Consider the following 16282-nt stretch of genomic DNA (forward strand, 5'->3'; position numbering starts at 1 on the left):
TTACTGCTGGCAGTGTAATGGGCTTAAAATTTTGTGTTAGCTGTAGTGGTTTGTTAACAACACAATCCAAAGGTGATTTTACCTTGGTGGAAAGGGCACCTGCTAGTTCAAAATTGGGGTCTTAAGTGGGTAGCAGGGATCCCCAAACAAAATCTGTTTCCTGCCTTTCAACAGTAAAAGTACTTTCCACACAGGCAACGCCACCCCTGGACTCAGTCCAGAATCTTCAGCTGTAATTGGCTCAACTGCCCATCTGTGTCACAGGGCCTCTGGTCGCCATTCCGACTCCTGCACTAATTTGAAGGGTTGCTCTGCAACGTTGACAAAGTTACTCGGGTCACAGATGGAGTACGAAAAGGAAGTTGTTCAAGAGAATGAGGGGAAAGTAAGAGACAGGCACCTGAAAGGGGGGAAAAAAGGGGAACCTGGCATTGAACATGGGTGGGAAAAGACCTTGGGTTGGGCAGACAGGCCTCAGTCCTTCATGCATGGAGAAGAGAGGACATCTCATTTCCTACCTACTTTTGAGGGCTGCATTCTCACTTGGTAACCTGGCGTTAAGAGGAAACAGCTTTGTCCCTGTTCACATTCCCTCCCATAATACCTTCAGGGTTTCAAAAGGGATTAAGGTTTACAGCTGCTATTGTGGCTTTGCCAGCTTTGGTGATTGTGGGTCAACAGCACATTCCTAGGCATATGAAGTTGATGGCAGATTCTCCTGAGTTCAACAAGACCTGGGGACTAAAAGCAGATGGAGGTCTCTCAATTCAGGTTGGGACTGTGGTAGCCTAGGGAATTCTTGCTGCCCATAATGTTCTGCAAAGAAACTTCTTCCCAAACAACTTCGCTGTGAAGCAGAGAGGAAATTGGCACGTTCTCCCCTGAATAGGGCAGCTTCAACACAGCAAAGGTTGCAAACTCAATAGCGCTTCTAAGGTTGACCAGTCTTGCCTCAATTTACTCAGGAAAGAGACATCATCCAGTGCAAGTTCAGGAATATTTTAATTAGCTAACACCAGTGCTATAGTCCTTTACATGTTCAAAATGTAACAGGTCCTACACTACCAAAGTTTGGTCATTCAGCACATCTTTAATTGCAATATTGAAAAAACACCCTATCGTGTGTGATACCCTTTTGGCCCACTTCGTTCAAATACAGAATAACCATGCTACACTGAGGGCAACTGCTCTAGCAAAGGTCTTCAAATAAAGATCTGCATTTGTTACAGAATCAGTCCTCCAAACCAGGGGACGGCGAAAACATAAAGCATGCCTCAAATTTAAGTAGCCATGTTTTTTGTTGGTTTGTTTGTTTTTTCTTCTAATATCACAGCAAGGTGTTTAATGACAAAAGTGTCTTTCGACAAGAGAGTTGAAAATAAAACCATTAATTCTCCGTTCATAAATAACCACCCCCCTGAAGTCTTCAGAAGCCCATTTTAAAAGGCCACTGCATAAACACAGTACATCTTTTTAAATATAAAAAACAACCACACACCCACACATCCAGCTACTTGCACCTATTTATAAAAGCCTGTCGGGATCTTCATTAAATGTGAAGTCACATACTAAAGACAGGTGGTCTGAGGGGTAAGTGAAAGACGGTAGCCTGTTGGGTCCAATTTGCTCCTCAGTCAGGAGACTGAGAGCAGCATTCACGTTTAAGGCATGTTGGGAGTACCAGATGTAATCGAGGGTGTGCCTGCACTCTCCAGAGGGTCGGATCTTCCACGTCGTATAGGGAGGTTCTGACAGTCCGTCTGCACTCAGCAGCTTGTAAGCACTGTTTAGGTTCAGGCTAGAATTTGAGAATTCCTTGTACACCTCTTCGGTGGGCTCCGCGTTGAAATCGCCACAGACGATGAGAGGGACCTCTGCCTCCCGGGTGATCCTCTTCAGGTTCTCCAGAAGATCGGCCCCTTGCGCAGACCTAAATCTCTCCCAGCCGTTGCGAGCTTTCAGGTGAGTAACAGCAGTGCAGAACAGTTTGCCGGTTTCGTTACATTTCAGAATCTGAGCAATGGCGACTTGGTTGGTTTTCAGCTTCATGGCGGTCAGCCTGATGTTGGTGCTGTTGACGAGAGTGAACCTGTCCTTGAGGAAGAATAAGGCACAGCCGTCAGGCCCGTTGTTACATTCCACGTCTAAACATGGAGACCACGGTTTAGGGAAGAAAGTACATTGGTAGCCCAGCCGGCTGAGCAGAGGCTGGAAGGTGTCAAAGTAGTGGTCCACTTCCTGTAGGCACAAGATGTCTGGCTGATATGCCAGGATCTCTTCTAAAATGAGGCATTTCCTTTCTTCCCACCTCAGGGCTTCCATCGGGCACTGAATAAAGTTGTCCTTGCCTTCTCCAAGAGCTGGAAGGAAAGCAATAAACCCATAGCATTATTTTCCCTTCCAAAACACACTTGTGGGAAAAGAAGTAGCCTATTCCATTTGTTAGAAAAGCGTTGCAATATAAGCCCACAAAAGTTGGAAATTATTTTTTACTAGCCAGCTAAGAGACTAGAAGCAGTTTAAGCATGTGATGAGATGTGTGTCTAAAGAGCACCTCAAGCTTCTAAAATACCCAGTACTCCTAAAGGTTTTCAACCTCCTGTTTTCTTTCTGCCATGAAATCATTCAAGGGACCTTACAAAAACAGAGCAAATACACCCCCCCAAGGCTGTGTCTACCACATACTTATTTTTTTAAAATAAAATGGGTCAGAGTTCTGTAGCTTGCAAATGATGCAAGGTAAGCAAACTGACATGCTGCTCATTTCACAGAGCTACTTTTGATGCCCCCAGTTCTCCCCATGATTATGTATAGAGATAGAAACCCTGCCCTTTTGAACCCTTCCTCACCAAACACTGCCAATAGTTTTTCAAGTCTCAAAAATATTATATAAGCTGATGCTGTTTGGATGCCACAGTCCAAGGTCAATACACCAGATTTTCCATGTTTTCTCTGCATGGATCACCTCGATTTTTGCCCATTATACTCTAGGAGAGCGATCAACTGTATTCTGTCTGTATTTCCCCAACCACAACCACATTTGTACTCTACAATGACTCAAGAATCAGGGTTTATACCTTGTGCAAGGATGTTCCACTGCATGACCCTAATAGGTCGGTGGCTTCTGGAAAAGCTGGTCCTCAGGTTGACAAAGTCCCTCTGGAACCGGGCAGGACGTTTCTGAAGAACCATCTGGCATTCTTCAAGCAGATCCTTGGGATCAATGGGATCCAAGAAGTCAGGATCTGTTTGTTCCAAGTATTCCTGGTGTTTGGAGACAGCACCAGTACTCAGAGTCTTTGCAAGAGCACTATATAGCCTGCTGGTACTGTTGCCCATGGAATAAACTGAAAATGAAGCAAAGAAGAGGCAAATTCATCAGTAAACGCCCATCCCTGATTAGCTAACACAGAGCAAGGTTTTCTGCACATAAATGAAAGCAAATGAATTCACCACTGCACTTCCCTCCATAATGCAATATATGTGACCCAAGAACCAGTACAGGACCAGGAGGTTCATATCTCCATGCCGCCATGAAGCTCACTGGGTGGCCTTGGGCCTGTCCCCATCTTTTAGCTTAAGCTACATCTCAGTGTTATTGAAAGGATAAAACAGGCAGAAAATTCTTGGCCCAGCTGCTCCCCTTGCCCTACAGTTCCCATCATGTGATGGGGAGAGCAAGGACAAATCCATTGGCACAGCCCCTCTCTTCTCCTGTATATGATTGAGAACCCTGACTCCACCCCCACTGCTGCAGACAGGCCCCAAAAGGGGGTGGTTGGGGTTTTTTTGCAGGAATGAGAAGGGGGCATGCAGGAGGGCCAGAGCCAAGGGGCTCATCCCAGTTCCCCATCTCCTACAATGGGCAACCGAGCCAGATGGACAGGATATAAATAATAAAATTATTATTTGGGGTGGGGAGCAGAGAGCAACTGAGCGGGGCTTTTGTGACTACCTAGGGATGCTCCCCCCCAAAAAAAGTTTTCTTTGTTCAAGGTTTCTGAAGCCCAATTATGAATAGCTCTGAAACTGCTTCTACTTTTACACCACAAGTTATTTTTGTGGTTACTATGTAGATCAAAGTTTAACACATCAAACGGATATAAAATTCAGGCAAGCTTCTATATAAGCATAACGTTAATCCCGTTGGGTTGCTTCACAAACACACCCTGATTCAAAAGGCTTCCCACTCTTTTACGTAACTAGAGATGTGAGGTACTGGGGTTTTTAAGGCACACCAGAACAAAGAAATCCAGAACAGGTGTTGCAGAGCAGCAGAGGCAGATATTAAGTTCAGTTCAGTAAGTTTATTGTGCTAGCCGAAGGCCATAACGAAAGCACAGAAGCACAAACAATTTCAAATGCAAAATATAAAGCAAGGCATCAACTAAATCAAACAGAAGCATCAATTTCTAGTGATACTGCAACCATAGAGCTTCCACTACCACACCAAGTGTATTTCAGATTTAGACTTCTCAATCCCACTTACAGTTCAAGGCTATTTTCTCCTATTCCTTCTTCCTAATCTTTCTTGCTGCCAACACAAAAAGGGCCACTTTTATGAGTCACTAATATGTTGGAGTCACTCATTAATCACTGAACCCACTCCACTGGGAAACAGCTGCTTCCTCGAACAAACAAGGGTTTTAGAAAGCAACTCCTTGGGTCAGCATATAAGGGGCAAAATAATAAATAATGAATAACATTTTCTACTTGCAACGGCCTGCATATACACCGTCTAGCAGTTATTAAGACACTAGCTACAGACATGGAAACCTTTCAAGCAAGATATATTTTCTTCCAGTCCTGCCATGCCTTTGTTTTCCAGAGTAACTTGAGTAGATAATTCTTAATGCTTCCCTCAAGGGTAAATCTCATTGTTAAAAAGCCACGAAGAGCGTATTAACTTTACAACAAGGTCAAGAACAGATAAAGGAGTGTCCCACTCCCCACACCAAGCTAAATGTGTGCAGTTCCCCCTCTTAAAACTTGTAAACCTCAGCTCACAATTTTAGGGGTTTTAAACTTTATATCTCACAATCTGCCCAAGTCACAAGAAACTGCTAGTTTCCCTCTCTCTCTCTCCCTCTGTGGATTTTACTCAAATCCAAAAATGACTTTATTGCATTGCTGGGTATTTTCTGCCAGACTGCATAATGCAACTACTTATGCTAGAAATAGCAAGCGACCCCAAAGTGTGGCAAAACAAACATAGAAGAGCAGGCACTTCTCAGTAAACTGTCTGGTTCCTTACGTAATCGCCCGTGCTTGCCAGGTTTTGCAATGCCTGACTTGACTTCCCACCACCACAGGAAGGCCAAATCGGTCACGAATGTCCTGTGCTGACCATTGCTGCATCATTGATATTTCGCAAACAGAGAGACAAAAGTTGTGACTATTACTGCCTTTCATTGTTACCCACTGAAGAAAAGGGGAGGGGGAGGGAAAGAGGAAAGGATGCCTCTGGAAGAAAAGAAATTTGCCTAACAGGACGTTTTTACCAATTAAGGCTGTGCAGGAAGGTTAAGAGCTCTGACTTTCAAAGACAAGTTTAGTTAAGGGGGGCCGGAAGTGTGAACCCAGCGATCGGAGTTACTGCACAAAAAGCACTACAACATACTAACATTGCGTACTAGCATTGCATTTTAAATTTGTTATCTGAAAACATGTTGGTTTTGTTTACTTGATTTCTCAGCAACATCATTTCAATTTTGAGAATAAGTGTGTAAGATTGCTGAGTTCTATGGGACTTACTCCCTGGTAAGTGAGCACAGGGTTGCCGCTTGACTCCCCCCCATAATATCAAAAGATGCAAGCAATTTTGGAATTTTCTTCTTGCATATTAACAGCACAGCCTTGAATTAAAATCACGCTAAGTCATAGGGGCCTCAAATCGCAATCACAGCACCCTTCGAATAGGAAAGGCAAATCTCGCTGCCGATTTATAACCATATTTCCAAAGACATGACCAGGCTGATCTCCTTTGTTACTCTATTCCTGTCCCAACAGTTGCTAGACAAAGGTTAAAACTATGTGAAGTAGAAATGCAAACGAACATCCACACAAACTCGTAAACACTTCGAGGGTTTCTAGAGTTCTGTTAGTCTCAAGCACTAGGCTTTGCAATACATCTCTAATGAAAACACAATATTGAACGAGGCCGTTAATCTTGCATACACACCTGAAAAGCCGGAAGAATGCATCAACGTGCGGAATAAACAACTGTAATGGTGAATCTTGCACAGAACAGCCAGCCTCTGACGTCATGTGAGCAGTCTCTCTTTCTGTTAACCTTGCCCTCTGGCGACACCTAGTGGCCCCTTACAAAATCGCGCCCGATGGAACTTCCATTGTCACAATTAACCCCTAGCAACTCTAGAAAAGACGAGATTTTTAAAATCTGCCCTTGCACCGCAAGTCAACGCCGCTGCATGCTGAAGCGCTGGTCACGAGACCAAAGGAGGCTACCCCGTGGTAGCTTAGCTGCATGAAGCTCTTGTGTCAATGCAAAGTGATTTTTTTGGGGACACACACACGCTATTTTCGTTCCCTCGCCCACTCAATAATCCACCAGGAGATTGAAAAGTGTCGCCTGCGAAGAGAAAAAAACACACAGGCTGCACTTCACACTGGCCTCCTTGACAGGAAATTTACAGCTCCTGCTTGCTCTTTGCACCGTGAAACTGAGATCCCCCTGACTTATATAACAAGACAAGCACTCCTGCCCGTTAACGCCTTAGCAGTTCCCTTACGCAACCACTTTCTAGCATGCCTTTAGTGAGTAAGCAGATTTTCTATCATTATTGCCCTTTCAACTAAATTCCAGAAAGTTCACTGGCTCCTGCATGAGATGGTGCTTTATAGACTAATGAGAACATGTTAAAACTTTAGCAACACACCTTGGCTTGGAATGTGCACTCTGGAGAGGGGATTGCTGGTTCACAGCACAAGTCCAGACACTTCTACTCACAAGCAAGCCTCACTGAGTTCAAGGGGCCCCAGGAAAGTGGGTACAGAATCCCAGCATTTTAATGTCTTCAACTTTTCAAATATGAGATGGCACTTTTGCCCCAGCTTTGACCTACTTTGGCAGTGAGTGTGAGTGTGTGTGTGTGTCCTTCTCCTCTGCATTTCTCCATCTTCCTTCCTTCCAGTCCTACACAGGAAGCTGCCTTTCAGTCAAATCATTGCTCCACCTAGCTCAGTATTACCTGCACTGACTGACAGCAGTCCTACCTGCAGATGCAAGAGATTGAACCCAGAACCTTCTGCACGCAAAGCTACCAGGCCTTCCCCAAAGTTACAAAGCTCCTTCACTTCTATTTTTATACACCCACCACAAAATGACCCAAAACTTAGCAGTGAGCCACTCTGGGAAAGTGGAAAAGCCACTTGTGGGTCCCAACTCAAGAGCTGAAGACTAGTGACCTAAATGGTGGGCTGCTTTTTTCTGATTAGGGAAAGTAATGAAGGAACTTTGAGGACCTTTTGGGGTTCCCTAGAAGCCAAGACTATACATAGCATTCCATACAGCAGGTATTAACTCCAGTTAGGGCCTCTTTATTTAACTTGGCCTTGTTGGTTTCCAAGGCCAGTCGTTACAAGTTCTGATTTATTTGGTCTACTGATTGCACTTGGATTTTAATTTTATTGCCTTTGTGCTGTAATGTTTTATACTGCAATTTATACTGCTACTGCAATGCTGCCTGGAGAAGCTTTCAAGACAGGCAGTATATAAAATATTCAATCAGTAAAGAGGCAGTATGTGCATAATACTATCCCAGCTTGTTTGCATTGCTGAAGTAACCCTGAAAGGTATAAATTGCTTACTACTCTGGGTGCCTGCAATGGGTTGTTCCCGAAGTACATTGCAAAGCAAATGACAATAGAAAAAACAACCAATCCTGTAGTTCTGAAACATCTTGTGCGTGTTGCCTGGACATTTTCATCTGTGCTTCTCCCTCACTATCTTTTGCCTGCCTCCTTCCCTTTGTGCAGAGTCCGTAGTTAATATACACATTTTCTGGCAGAAACAGCCCAAAGAGGATCTTTGGAGCAACAACATACACAGGATTGCACACAGTAGCACAACTGTCCTTCCTCCCCTCCTCAGACCAAAAATTTGCTTTTGTAACTGCAGGTAAGAGAATCATGCTGAATCACCCTGAGTTGCTGCAATATCTTGGGGGTGTTTTTCTCCCATTTGGTGTAGCAGCACAACTTGCAACCAGAATCCGATCGGTTTTCTGCAAATCATGGTGCTCAGCTAAATCATACAAATGGACACAAATCTGACATAAGAAATGGCAATATTCAAAAGCCAGGTGTGTGTGGGGGAGGGGCGTTTCAACCTCCTAGGACGATCTGCATGCGACCTATGAGTTGCCTTCCTGGGGCAAACAAACTTTAAAGGAAGACTCCAATGTCTAACTGCTTAATTACTACTTCAAGAGGGTCTGTGGAATCACTTGTAGACTGGACTGGGGCAAAGGATTTGTAGGAAATTGTGTGTGCTAATTAGCTAACCAATGCCAGGGGTGCTTGAGTTAACCACTGTACTGCAAAGCACCATTAATTAAAAAATTACTGCCACCTGTACTTCTGTGCATTTTGTTTCTTTCTTGACATTGCTGTTTGTATTTCCCTCCTCCCCAAAGTATATACCTGTAATGTAGGGAAACAGTTTGAGCATCTGGTGGCAAATTGGACTGAAGTCCATGAAATCTTGCCAGGCTTTAAGGTGGCTAACATGGCTTCTCCCCTGGAAATAAACTGCTTGGGAAATGCTGCTGCATTGCAACACAGCACGGCTGCAGCAGCAGCTTCCCTCAGTAAGCAAAGCACAGCGATCTTCCTAAGAACATGCAAGTTGCCCTGATAGGAGTAGATTCCACATAGCTTGCTATCTGCTCTTCGTTTTGACATTATTATTACCGCTTGCTTTGTTACAACTCGATATCTGGGTAGCCACAGTTATGAGCAAGGCTCTAGAGGGGAACCTAGGAAATGAAAGTCCACAACCGAGCTACTTCTATCTAACCTTGAGGCAAAAGAATTGGCCAGGCAAGTTGTGTAATCATGGCTATGTCAGCTACAGCAAGTCAATCAATAATGCTGATGTAACGACAGTAGATTCCGCGCAGAATGCCAATATCGAGAGATTGACCCAGCAGTCCTGCGCCCACACCGGCAGCCAGCCGTTACAGCCACTTGACACATTGTGTTTAACACTGCAATCCTAAAAGCATGCTTGCTCATAAGTAAATACAGCTGAGCTCAATGGGGCTCTTCCCCTAGTAAGTGGGCCTAGGCTGGCAACCTAAGTCATAGCTATAATATGCTATGTATATAAACACACACACAAACTTCAAGTTGCAATCAGTTCAACAGCATTTCCGGATAAGGGTGCAACTCTAAACCTGAACATGCTGGTCCCAAGCATCATGGAATGCCAGGGGATGACAGAATGTCCCAAGGATGGGCTTGCACTCCTAATGAACATTGGACCATAAGGAGATTCTCTAAAACAGGCATAGGCAAACTCGGCCCTCCAGATGTTTTTGGGACTACAACTCCCATAATCCCTAGCTAACATTACCAGTGGTCAGGGATGATGGGAATTGTAGTCCCAGAACATCTGGAGGGCCGAGTTTGCCTATGCCTGATCTAAAACCCTGGAACCAATCAGGACTCTCTCTGTTTTGTGGATCTTACTGGGCCCAGTTGGCTCCCAGCCATACAATAATTTGGCTGGATCAGTATCCTAAACCCAAGAGCGCCCTTAACAAACCACAGTACCCAGAATTCTTTGCGGGGAGCAATGAATGCTTAATTTGCTTTAATACTGCTTTAAATGGATAGTGCAGAAGATGATGGAGCCTAAGTCATACTCAAGAGCAGATCCAATTAAAAAATGGACATGAGTTCATCGTGGCTAACTGATTTCAGTGAGTCTGTTCCAAGTACATTTTCGTCACATATCACTCTGTGTTTTTTTAAAAATCCATTGCTTCCTGTCTGAAATTGAAATGCTGTATTGCACTTTTGTCTCATCCTCTCCCCCTCACATGCTTTCACAATGAGCAACTCATGTTCCACGAAACCAAATCACAAGACCTCTGCAGATTTCAAAGGGCTTCATGGGTTTTGAGCGTGAAGATAAATCTAGGGAGATGTTAGGATATTGATGTATCTCTAAAACACCTACGAGGACCAGACAACACCCTCTCGTACCAGGTCAGGCTATTCAGTTGGACCATCGATTCCAGCATTGTCTGCAGAGACCACAGCATCTCAGGCAGACCACCTTTCTCGCCACTACCAGGTACTTTTAAAACTTGGTATGCTAAAGACTGAACCTGTGATCTTCTGCTTGCAGAGCATGTACCTTATCACTGAGATATGGCCATAGTGATCTGGTGATTTATAACAGGGGGAAATAAGGAAGGAAGATAAGAAGCATAGGCTGATCCACAGTTCTCAAACTAAGGTAGTTCAAATGGATATAGGTAGGACTCCTCTGTGGTTACATAAATGGCACTATGATTGCAGCTTTACTGCAGATTTTTCAACCCTCTTCTCTCACATCATTTGTGAGAAAAAGTGGCAAATTCATCAGGGGAAAAAACCCTCTCCCTTGCCAGCAATGTGGGTGAGAAAATGAAAAGAAGCCTTAGCTCCAAATAGCTAGGTTTTCTCAAGTATGACTCAACTTCGGGGGAGGGGACGACGACAACTAGACACTTTCCAAAGCTAAGTTACAAAAGAGGCAGACTTCCATAAAAATGATGAAAAACTGCATACATGGATTCAGGGCACTCCTCTTTTTCTGAGAATGTTAGTGGCCAAAAAGTAGGCCCATTTTAACATGACACAGACCCACATTTCAGCAATGGACTGAAGTGACAGCCCACAAGCAGATGTTATGCTCTTTGCCAAAAGGGTCCCTAAATTCTCAAGGGTGACCCTGAGTAACTTCTTGATGGAGGTACAGCAATCCCACAACCAACACCCGTTTAACTTGTGTGCATTCACCTTCATTTGTGTGGCAAAGGAAAAATAAAAACAGAAAGGGGCAGAAAGGGAGCAGGATTCTGGGGGAAATGATTCTGGCAATCCCAGCCACCATTGAACCCAATGGGTTTTGACTGTACGCGATTCTGGCTGCAGGCGCGATCCCTGGAACATAATCCCTGCGTAAGTTGTGGGCTTACTGTACACAGAACACAACTTTCTGAGGATCACAAGTTGAAAGAATGCTGTTGCCCTTGAGTCCTACTTGAAAGCTTCCCATTGGCATCTGGCTGGCCAATGCTAGAACCAGCATACAGAATCAGATGGGCCTTTGGCTGAATTCAGCAATGATCTTCTTATATTAGATGCATTCTCAGTGAATGATTGAGGTACCCTAAGAAGCTTACCAACACCTAGACCCAAGCAGGTTAAAGAGAACCTAAGATCTTTCTGCTTAGGTTGAATGTTACTGGCTTAGCTGGCATTAGTTAGCACTAAAAGGTGGGGGAATCTTCTGAATTGCAAATGGAGGCTGCAATCGTATACACACTGATCCACAATGAACTTAATAGGGGCTTATTTCTGTGCAGACACGCATGCAGAGGACTGCATCACAAGCCTTTTAAAAAGGTTCCATTGATGGTTATGAGATTTTTCAGAGTTCAAGTAACAAGGCTAGGGTTGCCCAACCTGGTGGCCTCCAGATATTGTTGAACTCCAACTGGCATCATCCCTGACCAACTGGGGCTGATGGAAACTGTAGTCCAAAACACTGGCGGAGGAAGAGGAGTGCGGGGGGAGCGCACCGCCCCCAGCAGCGAGATCCCAGCGGGGTGCAATTACAGCTGCTCCCCCCGCCTGTGCTGGGCGCCAAACCCCTACGGGTGGGGCACCCAGCCCCCAGGACGCACGCCAGCCCCGCTGCCTGCTCTCCGCCGCTGGTCCAAAATAGGGAATGCTGAGCTAGTTGAATTGTAGGCCAACAACAGCTGCGGTGATGGAAACAGGAGCATCTCCTGTGCTTGCGTACACTTTGCCCCATCCAAGATATCCCAATGTACATTGGACTGTCCCTGTAGGCAAATTACTACGTCAGACAAACTATTTCTTGCTCAGCTTTCATGTAGACCATCTGAAAGACTGACGAGCTAAGAAACAGTAGTAAAGGAAGTGAAAGGCAGATACTTGTTGTGAAGCAGATTTTCAAGCAGTCTCAGTTCATCGTAATTTATATAGTGCAAATGCGGAATGCTCCTGCTCTCACTCCTCAATTTAAATGCCAAGAAAGCCAATAAGAACCTAAGAGCAGTCCTGCTGGCTCAAACCCATCTTAAGCCCATCTTAAATCTAGTAGAAAAACCAGACACCTCTAGGGAGGAAATTCATAAGCAGGACATGATGCCAAGACACATAAGAACATGAGAAGAGCCTGCAGGATCAGGCCATTAGCCTATCTAGTCCAGAATTCTTTTGTCAGTGGCCAACTAGACGCTTATGGGAAGTCCACCAACAGGATTTAAGTGCAACAGCACTCTCCCCTTCTGTGGTTTCCAGCACACTGCCTCTGGAAGTGCAGGCAGAACATGGCTTTATCCTCCATGAATTTGTCTAGTCCTTTAAAAAAATCCATACAAGCTGGCAGGCCATCATTGCCTCCTGTGGGAAGGAGTTTCATAGTTTATCTATGTACTGTGAGAAGTACTTTCTGCTGTCTGTCCTCAATCTTCCAACATTCAGCTGCATTGGATGTTCTAGTGTTATCTATGAGAGAGTAAAATTCCTCTGTCCATTTTTCTCTACCCCCTCATGTGTAATTTGATACATCTTCATCATGCCTCTTCTTGCTCACCTTATCTCTAAACTGAAGAGCTACAGGCACTGTAAACTTTCTCCGTAGGGGAAGTTGCTCCACCCCCTCGAACATTTTGGTTGACCTTTTCCGATCCTTTTCCATCTCTGCATTTTTAGCAAATACTTTTAACAACCCATGGTGAGTAGTGGCTTTCAAGTCGAGACGAATTTCAGTTCCTTAAAACCATTAATCATTGTGCACATGGAAAGGGTGACACGCTGTGCACAAATGAGTTGGCAAACTACAGCAGAGGGGAACACATTATAGTTTCTCAAAAATGTTCTCCAAAACATCACAGTACTTTTTACAACCCAAATGTGCACCTACACTCAGGTATGGCACCGCAGATTTCCTCAGCGTCGTTTTGAAAATTAAACAAAAATATTTTCTGAGGGGAAGGAGATAAAGAGCAGGATACGGCATACTGCTTTTCCCTGGGCACAAATACGTCTAGTAACGATTAATAGGAACTCTGGCATGGTTAGAGGGGAAATATGCAAAAAGCACTCCTTGAAATCCCCAAGCAGCACATGCTTTTCTTGGAGCAGAGGTAACTTGGGGAATTAATCAAGGATGGAAAAACTTATCTCAACAAGGTGGTAAAACTGAGAGTGCTGCCTACAGGGTATGCAATATAAGCCTGGCATAAGATCCCATTCACTGACTTTCTGGAAGAAGCAGCTTTTAATGAATCAGCTGCCAGTTTAAGGCTGTCTTGAGTTCATTCACTTAATAAATAAGGCTGACGGCTGGCTCTTCATTAATAATATATATTTAAAATAAATCAGAAGCCTTGTATCTAGCATGTGTCCAGCCTTCAACCAAGACAAAAGCAGAGCAAAATGTACTCTGGATAATCCTTTTTTTATTTTAAGAAACCACCCCAGAGCTTAGCATAGTGGACAGCGTGGTAGACCGTGGGCTCCACAGATCTGGCTTGGAAAACTCACTTCAAGCTATCCATGGGTAAAACGGAACGGCGACCTACCTCACAAGGTTACTGTAAGGATTGATAAGATACAGACAAATGATGATGCCACTTACCGTGAGTCTTAGAGGTAAGGAGACGAACACTACGCAGGAGACGAACTCCTTAGACTACCTGTACCGCTTTAGCAACCACCTCTCGACCGATCAGCCCCCACCCCGCGTCTTTATTAGAACGTCCGAAACCCAGCGTTCCAACCATGGAACGTTCGGCGCCCCCGAGGGTTCCGTTCCAGGCACTCACCTGCTTGGGAATTCGCAGCCCCCGAGCTTACAGCCGCAGAGCAGCCGTAGTGAGGGGCGGCGGTGACGGCGGCGGAAGATGCAAGGATGGCAGGCGGGGAGAGGGCTCTCTTGACTGGAGCCGGAGACCGGAGCAGCAGCGTCGAGGAGGTGGCGGAGGAAGGCGCGCAGCAGAGGTTGGAGAGGGCCGAGCACAGGGACCGAGCGGGGCTCTGATACATAATAACGCTGCCCTCGGGGAACCGGGCGAGGACAACCGGAGAACCGGGGAAACGAGCCCCCTGGCGAGAATGAGGTCACAAGCTCAAGCGGACCTGCCGCGGAGCCGGAGGAACAGGCGCGCACGAGCACTCACACACACCCTCGGGGAACGAGGAGCAGCAGGGGAATCCCAGCGGGGCGGCAGCTCACACCAGCCTCCTCAGCACAAGCACGCGGACGCCGCTCACTGCCGCAGACGGGAGCTTAAGCCGGCACAAGGCAAAGCTCACGCCTTCAGCCGGCACTGACGCAACGGGCAGCTCCAAAGCGCAAAAGAGGGGGGGAGAGCGCGGGAAGCTCAAGCCTCCTGCCCGCAGAAGAGTAGCTCTTCCTCCCACGTTCAGTTCAAGAGACGAGATGGACGCTGGTGAAAGCCGGTGTAAGAAACGCCGGCAGAGGGACTCTGGAGCCCAGGCCGGGCTGAGTTGATTCTGCGAGCTCCCCCCACGCACTGCATGGTATGCCCCAGTTGTGTATCTCTCCCTCGCTCCCCCGCCGCGCCAGGGTTCCCAGCAAGCGGTTTCTCTTTGCTGACGTCACCACGGACGTCACTTCGCGAGCGGGGGCGTTGGCGGGAGCCGCCTCCGAGTCAACTGCGTTGCTGCGGCTGGAACAGGGGCGGCCTCGTCGCAGCGATGCCCCCGCCCTTGTCTCCTGGTTCTTTTCACGCCTCGCTCCCCCGCTTTCCTGCGGGGGGGGGCAGCGCTTGTCAGAGCAGGTTACAAGACTAGGCTTTTAAAAACAGCTGAGGAAGAGCCCTGTGGGGTCCTCCGGCTTAAAAGTCCCTCCCGGCGCCGCGTCTTGCTTGTCCCCACAGTGACCCGCCAGGCGCCTTTGCGTAAGAAACAGGACGTGCTAAGCAAGCAAGCGCCCTCCCGATTCCTCCCCGTTGTATGGCAGAGAGGCAGTGTGGTGTAGTGGTTAGACGTTACAGTGCCTCGCTAGGACTTGGGAGGCCAGGGTACAATTCCACGCCTCTTAGGCCCTAACCTAACTCTTAGGGCTGTTAGGAGCATAAGAAGAGCTTGCTGGATCAAGCCAACATCCTGTTCTCACAGTGGCCAATCAGATGCCTGTGGGAAACTAGCAAGCAGAAGGTGAGCACCCTAGCTGATATTTAGAAGGCATTGCTGCCTCCAACTGTGGAGGTAGCCGTTAATAGGCATGAATTTGTCTAATCGTCTTTTAAAGCCATCCAAGTTGCTGCATCCTGAGCAAGTCCCATAGTTAGACTATGTGCTGCATGAAGAAGTACTTTCTTTTATCTGACCTTAACATCTTCCAGCATTCAGCTCCACTGGATGCCTAGTGTTATGAAACAGAGGGAAACCATGCATGTCCCCTTGAGCTCCTTGGGAGGAAAAGGGAGGTATAAATGGAACAATAAGTAAATATGTGCCCAGGGATCTGGTATAGGAGGTACACTGCTCCTGAAGATGGATGTTCTATTTACCGTATTTTTTGCTCTATAAGACGCACTTTTTCCCTCCTAAAAAGTAAGGGGAAATGTGTGTGCGTCTCATGGAGTGAATGCAGGCTGCGCAGCTATCCCAGAAGCCATAGCAGCGCTCCCTCTTGCTGTTCTAGCTTCTGGCTTAGCCCCTCTGTCCCTTCCCCCACCTCCCGGAAAAGCCCCCAAGAGCCATGCTCCCTTTAAAGAGCTGTGCAGAGCGTGTGTGTGGCTCTTGGGGGCTTTTCCCATAGGAGGGGCTTTTTCCTCCTCGGGGAAAAGCCTGCAAGCACTGCACACATGCTCCACACGGCTCATGAAAGGGAGCGCTGTGCAGAGCCTGGGATGCATACAGGCTCTGCTCAGAACTCCCTTTAAAGAATTTTTTTTTCTTGCATTCCCCCTCTAAAAACTAGTTGTGTCTTATGGCCAGGAGCGTCTTATGGAGCGAAAAATACGATAGCTGTTCTGTCTCA

At 46.3% G+C, this 16282-nt stretch overlaps 2 protein-coding genes across 4 annotated transcripts in view; one reads left to right on the plus strand and one right to left on the minus strand.

Moving 5' to 3' along the window:
* The window catches only part of NDUFC1 (NADH:ubiquinone oxidoreductase subunit C1), a 255356-nt gene that overhangs the window by 84996 nt on the left and 154078 nt on the right, over positions 1–16282 (plus strand). The gene's annotated exons all lie outside the window — the stretch shown is intronic.
* On the minus strand, positions 986–14792 carry NOCT (nocturnin). 3 transcript variants are annotated; one of them, XM_053403340.1, is made up of 3 exons: positions 14097–14792; positions 3078–3347; positions 986–2360 (listed from the first exon to the last, which is right to left on the minus strand). In XM_053403340.1, the coding sequence occupies exons 1-3, from the start codon at positions 14314–14316 to the stop codon at positions 1525–1527; spliced, it is 1326 nt and encodes a 441-aa protein (XP_053259315.1). In that variant the 5' UTR covers positions 14317–14792; the 3' UTR covers positions 986–1524. The 3 variants fall into 3 exon arrangements, with proteins under 3 accessions (XP_053259315.1, XP_053259317.1, XP_053259316.1); XM_053403342.1 differs by lacking the exon at positions 14097–14792 and adding an exon at positions 13910–13999; XM_053403341.1 differs by lacking the exon at positions 14097–14792 and adding an exon at positions 6182–6454.

This window comes from Podarcis raffonei, chromosome 9 (assembly GCF_027172205.1).
Source record: "Podarcis raffonei isolate rPodRaf1 chromosome 9, rPodRaf1.pri, whole genome shotgun sequence".
NCBI lineage: Eukaryota > Metazoa > Chordata > Lepidosauria > Squamata > Lacertidae > Podarcis > Podarcis raffonei.

What these genes read in the sequence shown, in the direction of transcription:
- NOCT (XM_053403340.1), bottom strand. Translation starts at nt 14,316, where the DNA reads ATGTATCAGAGCCCCGCTCGGTCCCTGTGCTCGGCCCTCTCCAACCTC. An exon ending in GGCTGCGAATTCCCAAGCAG is followed by an intron (nt 3,348 to 14,096) that starts GTGAGTGCCTGG and finishes CTTCATTTTCAG; the next exon opens with TTTATTCCATGGGCAACAGT. An exon ending in GTGGAACATCCTTGCACAAG is followed by an intron (nt 2,361 to 3,077) that starts GTATAAACCCTG and finishes CTTTCCTTCCAG; the next exon opens with CTCTTGGAGAAGGCAAGGAC.